This window comes from Eulemur rufifrons, chromosome 20, assembly GCF_041146395.1.
Source record: "Eulemur rufifrons isolate Redbay chromosome 20, OSU_ERuf_1, whole genome shotgun sequence".
Taxonomy (NCBI): domain Eukaryota; kingdom Metazoa; phylum Chordata; class Mammalia; order Primates; family Lemuridae; genus Eulemur; species Eulemur rufifrons.
Genome location: NC_091002.1, coordinates 20,779,623 through 20,791,519, shown reverse-complemented (window position 1 = coordinate 20,791,519; position 11,897 = coordinate 20,779,623). Strand labels below are relative to the sequence as shown.

Below are 11,897 nucleotides of genomic sequence, written 5' to 3'. Positions count from 1 at the left end.
CCCGGTCAGCACCTGTTATAGATGGACAATGCTTGGTTTGGGGCTGGGCAAACGACCGGCTGAGCGAAGAGCAAATCCCAGGACTTTAGCTGGAGCTGTCAGGAGGTACACAGTTGCCCAGGTGTGCTAAACTGAAAGAATAGAATCGTGGAACTACCAGTGGCCATCTCTGACACTTTATAGTGAGAGGCTGCTGGAGAATGAAGCTACCAAGAGGGAAAGTAGAAACAAAAGACAGACAGGCAGGGGGATCCGGAGCCAGCTGGGTCTTTCGGTTCTGTGTGCCAAGACATTTCTTTGTTTTCTTTCCTTTCTTCTTTCTGTCTCTTTTGCACTTCAACCCAAGACATTTCTTTCTGCTCAAGCCAGTTTGAGTTGGGTCTCCTGTCACTTCCAACTGAAAGAGTTATGATGAGTGCAGACATGGGCAGGTATGCCTGGATGCCTTTGGGGATGTTGCTTTCAATTTGGATGCCCTTTATCTTCTCTGCCTGCCCAAAGTCTACTTGTCCAACAGGACCTCACCTCCTCCTGGAAGCCTTCTTTGGTTCTCTCTCCCTCCTGTGGTCCCCTTTAGTTTCTGAGTGGTTCATGCTCAGATTTAAGCATAAATTTCCTCCGCTACAACTGTCTGGAGGAGTATGTACTGCACAACAGTATGCACTTCCGAACAAAGCCACGGGTAATGTGTCAAAAGGCGGGAGGGAAAGGAGTTGCTGGAGCCCCAGGCACTGTGCTAGATGCTTTAAAAAAACCCCATAGCATTTATTCCTCCTGATGCAGCTGCCTGAATAGGCAGAGGCAGCAGCTCCATTTCAGAGATGGGAAAATGGAGCAGAGAAGTAAAATGACTTGTCCAAGTTCACACGGTTACTAAGAGGTAGAGTCAGAAATCAATCCCAGCTCTGATGAACTCCAAATCATCCATGTCCTTCCCACAACATGGTGCCTCCTAGGACCACAGCCAACCCTTCTCCTGCCAACTGCACAGAGTCCCCTGGATCCGGGTCTACACTTTCCTGCATCCACCAGGAACCTTTTATTGTCTAAAGATCACAGCTCAAATATCTCAACCTTCATTCTAGGCCTTCAGCATCTGCCTACTCGTCCTTTACCTACCCCTAACCCCAGACCAGACAAACCAATACTTACCTGAGGTGCTAGTGTACCCTGGATGAAAGGAGAACGCTCATTGCACGAGCAAGTTTTAAAAGACGGAAAGGATCACTTTGCAAAGCCTACGTTCACAAGGAACCAGCTTGAGTTAGCTGGACAGGTTCAAAATTAAAGTTGCCTGAATATAATAATAACTGGAGAGGCGCTCTAATTAGTTTTTTTTTTTTTTTTTAATCAAGTGCAACAATCTGCCTGCAGAAATCGAAAAGCAACTCAGGATATCTTAACTCTTTGATGGTGGGTTTGGAACAGCGTGGCAAATCCTGCCATGCAGATCATCTCCTGGAGAGCTTTCCCAGAGCCCAAGTTTGATCAGGACGTGTGTGTGTGTGTGTGTGTGTGTGTGCATCTGCCTCGGCCTCTCAGTACACCATCGGGCCACGCCCAGATGCTCTGGGATGGCAGGCTACTTTAATCTCATCGGGAGCGGCTAAGTAATGCTCGACAAGTCACGCCACCTCTCCGACCTGTTTTCTCATTTGTCAGAACCTAGAGCCTGAATTAGCCTATCACTTTGTGTCCCCAGTGGCATTAGGAACAATGCTGTGAATCCTTTTACAATCTCCTCAATTAGAGGGCATTTCCCTCCTGCTCCCAAAGGAAATAAACCCAGAATTTTAAAGCCAGAAGAGAGTTAAGTGATTATATCGCTCTTTCAGAGGTTCTTAAACTTGGGGTCCCTGCAGGGTCATAGGGGAAGCCTCTGGAATTGTACATAGAATGTTATGAGGTCAGCTAAGCAGATCCAGCAGCTGAACTCCGATCAGTGCCTGGCTGCGGTGTTGGGGATGCAGTGCCCTCCTGGGGGGTGACAGGGAAAGAGTAGCAGCATGTTTCTGGGGAGTGGGACCTCAGATTTCGCTGGATGCCTGGAGGGGCCCAGAACCCCCCTGGCCCAATCCCTGCACTCTGTAGGCCGGAGGACTGAAGCCCCCAGAGAAGAGGGGGCCCCCTGAGGACTCGCTGGCAGAGCCAGACCCGAGCCAGGCTGCTGCCACCTAGACCCGAGCTGGACACTCCACTGTCCTGCCAGGGCACAGCTGGAAAGGAAACGAGTGGGGCCTCGCTGGAGCTGGCTGGGGCGCTTTCTCCAACCGGCCCCCTGGCCAGCCACCCTGTGGGCTTTTAATCTGGGGATGACCCGTGTCACTGGAAGTTACCTAGCTGGCACCTCCCCATACCTCTGGTGAGGAGGCATTCACCATTCCCGGGACCCTTCTGCCCGTGTGTGTGTGTGTGTGTGTGTGTGTGTGTGTGTGTCTGGGCGGGGGGAGGACTGTATACCTAAATTTACATAATCCGTGTTTTAAACTTCTCAGCTAGAAAAGAATCAAGTATTTATCCAGCCTTGTCTATATAAGCTACACCACCAGGTTACCGAAGGGTTAAGGGAAGGTTCTCTTTACACAAGTCCTCTGGCTGAAAGTGAGCATGGCGGAATTAGAACGCAGGACTTGGCAACCCCTAATGAATGAGTGGCTCCAGGCAAGGCCACCGTGGCTGCCGCGACCACAGTGAGACCAGACCTTAGATGCCTCCTGACGGAAGTAAAGAATGCCACCTAGGGAGGAGCACTGCTAAAAAACAAGACCAAAAAACCCAAAAAACCCTTACTCTGCCTCCCAATTTAGAGGAAATACAGGTGAGAGGAGAAGCCAGTGAAATGACCGCCCAGGGATGCAGTCAGTACATTCGGACGGTGGGAAATGCTGTAGGATAAATGACCTTATTTCCTCACCAAAAAGCTTACGAGGAAAACAAAAGAAAGGTCGGTGGTGGGGAATCTATAAATTAAGATTTATTAAGGAACATATCAATACCAGCAAAGTGCATAATTTACTTGGATCCTGACTCAAACACACTGGGGAAATTTAGACACTGGCTATTTGACAATAGTAAAGGATTATTGTTAGGTTTTCTTAGGCATGATAATGGTATTGTGCTTATACATTAAAAAAAGTTTTGATACACTATCCAGGGTTTGCTTCAAAATAATCCAGAGGAGGGGAGGTAGACGGGGGCCTCGAGGAACAGCCTGGCCACGTGCTGCCAACCAGCGGGGCTGGGCTGTGGGTACCTGGGCTTCATTATGCCATAGTAACAAGTTAAAAAAATTAATCTCTTACTTAAAAGGTATCCACAAAATTGTTATGAGTGGTTGCCTTTGGGGAGGGAAACCAGATGGCTGAGAAATGGGGAGGAGGAGATTTATTTTTTGCCGTTTCCTGTTTTGTGCTGCTTGGATTTCATGCCATGGTTACGCAGTACCCATTCAGGAACATAAACTCATTAAAAAAAAAATCACCCAATTTAAATAACAAACTTCAAAGTGAGCTCTTGATCATATTTTTCATCCAAGAACTGCTTTTATTTCATTTTCTCCCAAAGAACAGGTTAGGTACAACAAATTAGTTCCATCTCATTATTTGAGGAGAGGGAGGTGTGTGCAGATGGAGGGGAACGCACGTGTGTGTGTGTGTGTGCGTGCGTGTGTGATGGCAGGGCTGCATCCTGAAGGTTCTTGGATGTGTGACACTTGCACGTGGCCCTCAGGGCTCAGAGGACGCATTCCACGTGTGGTTCAGAACTCTGCCCCGTGAGCTCTTACGTGCGGAGGGGTGTGTGTGCTGGGGTGTGGGTGGCCTGAGGGGCAGTGAGGGACGTAGATATGGGGGTGCTAAGGAGTTAAACTCTTAGAGCCGCCAAAGTCATTTGCAAACATAAGGTATGAAATATAAATAACAGTCAGTTACTTTCCTTCAATCCAATTTCCAAGCAGTTGTGCGATAGATCAATTTATAAATCGATCAGCTGTCTGATCCACCTTCCCTGCTGTTGCCACCGCCTTCGGCTGGGGTCGGGTCAGCCCAACCCTGGTGGCAGGGGACAGGGGAGGCCTCCGTAAAGGGGAGAGCGGGGTCACTGCAGCTCCCTGAGCAGCAGGAGCACGTTGGCCAAGTAGGGGTTCTGCTGCTCGGGGGCCCTGCGCAGCTGCACGGGGCGGAGGCTGGGGTGGGGCGGCGTGAACTGCACGGGGCAGTACAGCTCGTTCAGGAGCAGCCAGGTGGAGTCCGGGTCTACCTTCATCAAGTGGAGGAAGACGCTGTGGAGAGACGAAGGAGTGAGTGGAAGGTTCCAGGAGGGGAGAGAGGGGAGGAGTGCTGCGGTTCCACTCAGGAGGCTGTTTACTGGGCTGTTTGAGAAGAAACTGATAACAATATCAAATCACTTCAAATAGCAGAACAAACCCACTGTAGTTCTAAGACAGGACCAAAGCCCAACAGATACAGAGGTAAACAGCATATCCATTGACACAGAGAAAAACAGCAATCAGTCTGAGCAGAACAATATTGATAGCAAACAAGCTCTTGGCAAAGAAACAGGTTGAGCTCTGGGTGTAAAGCAGTTTTCAAAAACAAGAAAAATGACAGGGCCCATCTCTCCTTACAGGCTCCCAGGCCCAGCCAGGGTGGGAGGGGGGCAGCCGAGGAAAGCAGGCGGGGCTGGACCAGGACAGGGCTCCCTGCCCTGTTTGGGGACCCTGGACATTTGTCTCCAGGTCCTCATCATGGGTACCCTGGCTCGGTGAACTCAGCAGCTACACGCTTTCTGGCCACTGAAACGCATGGATTCTTGGTGATCTGGACACACACTCGTGGCTCCCCTGTGAGGAGTCTGCTTGGCCCTGGGGATTGGAGCCAACAGGACATGCCGCCCTCCGCAGGCTGGCAAAGGGCTCCTTTACTCTGCTGGGGCAGGACTGGCTGAGCCCTGCCTGTGACCTCTGGCAGAGATACAGCACTGATGTCCTATACCTGGCACAGACAGGGCTCAGGGGCCCAGGTCACTGGACACCACTCCCACCAAGGCTGAGGTTTTTATCTTGGTCTGAACTTTGGGGTCACAACCCTTGCCTCTGATCTGCTCAAACCCTGTTTCTGAATGATCAACCACATGCCCAGGGCCACCGTACTGGACAGTCCAGGCGTAAGCTTCACAACCTGGCGGTGATTCAGAGTCTGGCTTCCCAACCCCAGCAGGCCACACCCTCCCAGTCGGCCTGCCCACTCAGAAGCCTCCCCAGGCCACTTGGCCCAGGTGGGCTGCCCCTTATTTCTCTTTCAGGACACCTTTTCCAGCAGTCACTGACTACTCATTCATTGATCATCTCCCATCCTCGCAATATAAGCTCCCTGTGGGCAGGGACCACACCCGTTCTGTTCACTGCCATACTGGGCCCCGGCACGGCACATGGTGAGCATGCAGTACATGCTTGTTGAGGGAACAGGTTCTCGTTTTAACGGGGACTGAGCAACTTACTACGTTACACACTAATGACTTAAGATGACACCCGTCTCTGGAATATTTGCATTCTATGAAAGGATTTGAAGGAGAGATCAACTGCTCACCACCAATGAAAGAACAAGGAATACTAACAGGATCCAAATTACCAGAGGCATCACTAGCTATGTGGCTTCAGGAGATTATTCAACTTGCCCTGTCTCAGTTTCCCCATTTCTAAAAATGGAGGCGATGCTTCACTCAGAATTTTGAGGTTATTTAATTTTTCTTTTAAGAGACAAGGTCTTGCACTCTCACCCAGGTTGGAGTGCAGTGGTGCAACCATAGCTCACTGCACCCTCGGACTTCTGGGCTTAATTGATCCTCCTGCCTCAGCCTCCCAAGTAGCTAGGACTATAGGTGTGTGCCACTGTGCTCAGCTAATTTTAAGAAGAAAAATTTGTAGAGATGGGGTCTCGCCACACTGCCCAGGGTGATCTCAAACTCCTGGTCTCAAGCAATCCTCCCGCCTGGACCTCCCAGAGTGCTAGGATTACAAGCATGAGCCACAGGGCTTGGTCCCTTGCCGAGGTTTAAAACACAAAACAAGCCCTATACAGAATCTAGCACGTATCTGATCCTTACTTACCAACTAACAGTATACAGTATCTATTTGAATCACATTTTATTCGTCACTATTATTCTTAGGCGCCTCTCCTATACTGTTGCACATTAAATAGGAACTTAAATGCTTGCTGAATTGAACTAAATTTTGGTTTTTAATTTCATTCATCTGAAAAACCTATACCCTCAGGGAATTTGGGTCTAACTCAGAAAAGCCAGTGTTGTTGTCTTCCTTAGGGTTAACAGACGTGTGCTAAGGAGGCAAGGGAGGCAAGGGAGGCAGTCTGGCGGTGGGGAGGGAAGGCAGGGGCTGCTTAGAAATTTTCCCTGGCCTGTTCTGTGCCTAAACAATTTAAGTTTTCTTTGCTTAGGATAATCTTATGTTTATAACCTCCACGGTGGTTGCTGGAGAAGTGATTAGAATATTCTAATTCGTTGTTTCCACTTCACCGCAGAAAGGAGATGGGGCCTGCGTGGGAGACAATTTTTGTTTAAAAACAAAAATATCTTTGATAATTAGAGAGGCAAGGGAAATTATGAAAAAACACACCAAAAATGGGAAGCAGATTTCTATTTACACGTGACACAGTTGACAGTTTTCCCTGGTGCCAAAGACTGTTAGAATGCAAATGGTTTCATTTGATTATTTTTCTCTTTCAAGAGCTGGAACAATTTTGAGCTACAGCATGGCGGTCTCCCAGCTTCAAGGAATATTTTTATCTGGGCAACACCCGGCAAAGTGGTGCCACGGCCCAGCACAGTCGGAGCCGTGCGCTGACTTACACAGCATGAAAACGCCGCAATGTTCATTTTCTGAGCCCTTCTTAACACGCTAAATGCAGAAGTCGTATTGGTTGGCAGCAAAGGAAAAGGAAAGGAGTCACCCTCTTTGCCCTGCAAGATCTCCAAATAAAATGCTAACAGGGAAGCAAAGGAAAAACGTGTGCAAAGTTCACCTTCTTTTATTAAGCAAGAGCCAGACTCTAGGAAGGATTGTTTTGGGTCTCATTTCTTTGCTCTTAAAGGGGAAGACGCCCCGGAATGGCAGGCAGCAATGCAGGTTCCTTCTCCCGCCTCTGTGGCTTGGCTCAATTATTTTGCCTTGCGAACCTGTTTCCGCTTTCTCCAAAGGAAGATGATCACACCCGGGCCATCCTCCTCACAGGTTTGTTCTGAGGAGACAAGGTGCAGGAAAACACTTTGAAGTGTATAATGAAAACACTGTTCCTTCCAGAGAGAGAATGTGAGTGTGTGTCTGTCTAAGGCATAATTATCACTACCAATCCTAGCAGCACCGCCATGCCATGGATAATTCTCAGACGCTCCGAAAAGGACAAAACATTTGTCTTTTCTCTCACTCATAATTCCCTCCACACTGACTTGGTGGGGGTTCCAATTCTCAGCCAATGGGGTTCTAATTTCGCCCGTTATTTTCAGGAGGAAACGAATGCAGTATACTTTGCCCTCCGCATGCCTGAAGTGGGGACCAAATACCATGCCATGCAACCAGATGGCTGGCAGGCGGAGCGGTGCTCTTGCTCGGTGAGAGGCACGAGGCCCACTGAACTCTAAACACTGACAAATTCTGAACCTGGACCCTTGTTGGTTTTAAGCCCCCAGGAGCCGAGCCTGAGGCCCAGGAGGTCTGGTCTGAATGTTCAGCAGCCAGGCTTTGTTCCAAACTCTGCTACTACTTGTCCTGGGGCCAGTTCCTGCCCAGCCTGAGTGGGGAAGAGGGACCCCCAGAGAGTGAAGAGCTGGAAGCTTAGATCTATTGAAAGCCGCCTTTGCATAACCCAAGGCCAGAAGACAAAGACAGGACCTCTGCTTTGAAGTAACTAGGGTAACTGCCTGGAAAATGTTCCCAATACATCTTGAGACACGGCAGAGATGGCTGTTGAACATACCAAATGGCCAGTTCCATCTTTTTTCAAGCCCAAAGAGAAACACTTAAAAAAAATATATATGTGCACCATTTAACTCCTGAACAAAAATTTCTTTCTCCTTCCCCCAGGCCCAAATCAGTGGCTCCAGGGAGCACAGTTATCAAGAGATTATCTGGTCCCCAGAGTATCGGGAGCACTCAGCTGTGCCTCGTGCCTCTGAGTGTCCTGAGGCGAGTGATTATCTCTCAATAACCTGTAGGGCCATGTAGCTTAAATGATAACTTGACTTTAAAAAATTTAGAACTCGCTGTTAGGCAGTTTCTAAGCAACCTCTGTTTCCATGGCAAAGAAGCCTGGTGTTTATACTGATTTTTCACTTAAAATGCGGTTTTATTGAATTTCACTCCATGCAGGCAGCCATTTCCCTGCACTTCAGCCCTATCTACGATTGACGGGTATCAGTAAGTAGCTAATAAACTCCAGATGCCAAACCATCAGAAGCGGCTCATTCCTTTACGATCAATATTGGGGTGCTCACCAAGGCGAGGAGGTGGGAACGGGGAAGTAGGAACTGTGCTCCTGGAGTCTGGTCGGCGAGGTTTGGGTCTTATCTCTTCGTGGTTCATCAAACACTTATCAGCCCCTGGTCCAGTCCGGGCACTGTGCGAGCTGCGTGGGACACAGAGATGGACGGACAAAGGCTCTGGCCTCAGGGCTCCCTGTCTGGTGAGGAAGGTGGTGAGGGCCACCCTAGAAGTCACGTGTGGAGTGGCACCGGGGAAGGACTCCTGAGGAGGGGCAAGGCAGGCTGCCTCTCTGTGAAGAGCGTGGCGGATCAGATCAGTGCTAAGACCCCTTCTAGCTCTGACAGTCCAGAGCAGTTTCCAATCAAGGGTGCTGGATCATAGCCACTCCCGCAAATATGGCAAAACCAAGAAGAAACCCCTCTGTTGCAGAAGCAAACATTACAGAGATGTCCTCACCAGCTCTGTCTAGACAACATCTGCTCAAAGAGAGCTCTAGAAAACTGCCAGCCAATCAAGGCCCAGTAAAGCTAAACAAACTGTAACTGAAATGCAGGGCTTCCAGCTCTCTCGGGTGACAGGCTATTCTCTCTCTGTCAATTACTTGCTTGAGGGATCTGCTGTTCCTTGTCTCTTTCTGGATTTTTAAAATGCTCTGGGAGCTGTCGGGGTAAATGCCAGTGGTAAAGCATTTGTGGCTTTGTGATCTGTTTGTTTATTTATTTGGGGCTTCTAAAGAAGGTATTCAGGGATGTCTCTTTAGGAACACAACAGAGGCTATCTCTACGTGGGCATGCAATCGGAAAATAAACTCACTTGTTGGAAAGCAGGAATATCCACAAAATTATTTTAGTTTTTCCGTTGTTCCCTCTCTGGCAGAACAGCCTCTGCACTCTTCTTTTCTCCGGTCATCTCTTCTCCCATCGCTCTGTGCATGCCCATGCTGTAAATGAGGCTGTGTGTTTCCTTTTAAACAAACGGATGCTCAGAGTGTCGACGTGCCCTAGCCAGCAAGCAGTGGGGCTATGTTTCCATACTCAGTAATTTACTCTAATGGGTCTCGGTTCATTGGTTAACCAGTATTTCAAGCCTGTCCTTTCTTGCTATTCAATTTAGCTATCTTCCCCTGCACGGAGGTCGTTTTTTGTTTCTAAATGTTAGAAATGGAGGATTATGACTTGAAGCAACCATTTACTCTCCAAATAAATACTACCAATTACCTTTGCAGCTAGACATACTCATTAGACTTAACTATATTTACCTGTTCAAAACCATTCATCTATCGATCTAACCCTGACACACATACTCACACAGAGACCCATATGAAAAATATTTAAATGCAACAACAACAGGATTTCAAACCATAAACACCAGTAAGAAGCATACAATGCTAATTGTGCCCTTAAAGTATCACAAGACAAAGTATCATAAATGCAGTGGAATGACTCCACTGCTGTGTGCATATTTAAAAGGATATGGCACTGAGAGACCCAATCTGTTAAAGACAATTCAGAAATAAGCCAGAACCTAGAAGGGTTTAAATCCCACGGGGTGGAATTTAAAAGCGGCCCCTTCCATCTGGCCAATTCTCCTGCCTCCAGGCCCCCTGCAGGCCTAGATCCCATGACAGTGCTGCTGGGCAGAGACTTCAAAGCAGCCTTCTGTGCCAAGCACTGTGGTGGCTGACTCGGGCCTTGGCTTTGGCTAGCTGCACTCTCAGGCCACATTCTGTGTTTCCTGCCCCACCCCCCCCCGAAGGTATATATCCTTGGAGATAAAGACATCTTCGTAGTAGCCTACCTATTTTGTACCCCCCCACCCCAAACTATTTTCCTGTAACCTGTGCTTTGGCTCTAAGCGTGGATGCCTTAAGAAACAGCTCTAAGAAATGTACTTCTGTAGGGTACTGCAAGGATGTTGAGGATATTAGTCACAACAGTACCAGTGTTCTAAGATGACCCACAGAAAAATTTTCTTAAGGTTCAGTAACAAGGAAAGCTATGCTTCTTTCTGAAAAGCTCTCTTTCCTCTTCTTTTTTAAAACTCTTATTCCAGTATTCCCTGGAAGTTGCACAAAAGACTGCATTTCCCTCTTTGCTCTGTTAGGAAGCGTAGAGCCACTTTGAAGGCTCATCTCCAGCAAGGGTGCAGAGCTCTAACTCTGCATTTTATATGTAAACTTCAACGCTGGCTTCATCTTGTTTTTGCTTTTATTATTTTTCCCTTTAAAAAAATTTCTTCACTTGCTTCCTTTTTTCCTTGTTGCACACACATATTATAAGACGCTTCAAGTCATTTTTGGAATAAGAGGAAGTTAAAATAATGATTAACAACCACTACATATTGACTTTTTTATTCTGTGGTGGTATTTTGTGCTAAAAAAATTAATATACGTGACTTTTCTGAATGCTTATAAAAATTGTATTTGGTGGAAAATAATAGATATGCTTATTTCCTTCTCGTAGATGAGAAAACAGAGGCTTCGAGAAGTACATCAATCTGCCCAAGGCCAACTCTAACTTGGTATTCATTTCTGAAATCTGCAAATCCAACCATAGTAAGCGACCCCCCCCCCAATCTTTTAAATAAATATACACCTCCAATAAGACAATTGAGACCATTTCCCTGGTTACTTTACTAGTACTGAGATCACATTTACTCCAGCCTCTGAGGTGTTTAAGACAGAAGACTGTAAAGTGAGGAAATGGCTACCCTGTGGAATGCCACGGCTCCCGACAGCTGGAACCCGCTTTGTGCAGCCACCAGGCCGGAGCTGCCACCAGGTGCATGCTGCTCCCGATCCAGCCCTGCAGGCACCTGTGCGCACACACCCCACGCTGGCTCTCCCTCTGGGTGGTGAAATGGTGGACGCCGGCAGGTTATCAGTGATACGACACTGCCAAGCAAGCAGGGAAAGAATCGGCAGTGTTGGATTTAAGTAGCACAGAGGTCTCCGCCTTCAGATCTGAAACCCAGCAACCCATGCTGTTTGTAATCTGCATGGCAGATGTCTCTTATCTTTGATAGCAAGAAATCAGGCCTATATATGCACAGTGAGCAGCTTCAGATCTGGGTGTATTTTTAGAACAATGGGCCTTGAAAGGAAAAGCAGCAATGCCTGTCGTAAGATGGATAATAGGAAAGCTAACTACCTGGGTCTGGATTTGTCAACTATTAATCAAGTGTCAAAAGGGAAAATATTAGAAGTGCCCTCATTTCCATGCCGAGTGCAATCCAAGGGGGACTGCAAGCTTGGCTTTGCAGTCCAAGCTCAAACAAACTGCCCATACCATTTAAGGGGATGAGCTACTAATTTCGACTCAGCTGAACTAACGGACCACTTGTGATCCGTTCAAATACAATAGGCCCATGCGTGGGTGAAGAGAGGAGTTGGGGCTCTGATGGG

General features: G+C 47.9%; 1 protein-coding gene across 1 annotated transcript in view; it reads right to left on the bottom strand.

The window, feature by feature from the left end:
* Positions 1–3,558: 3,558 nt before the first annotated feature.
* The window catches only part of TTI1 (TELO2 interacting protein 1), a 46,552-nt gene continuing 38,213 nt past the window's right edge, over positions 3,559–11,897 (bottom strand). Inside the window, exon 8 of the mRNA XM_069495578.1 lies at positions 3,559–4,279. Coding sequence (XP_069351679.1) covers positions 4,096–4,279 — 184 coding nt within the window. The 3' untranslated portion in view covers positions 3,559–4,095. The remainder of the gene's footprint in view (positions 4,280–11,897) is intronic.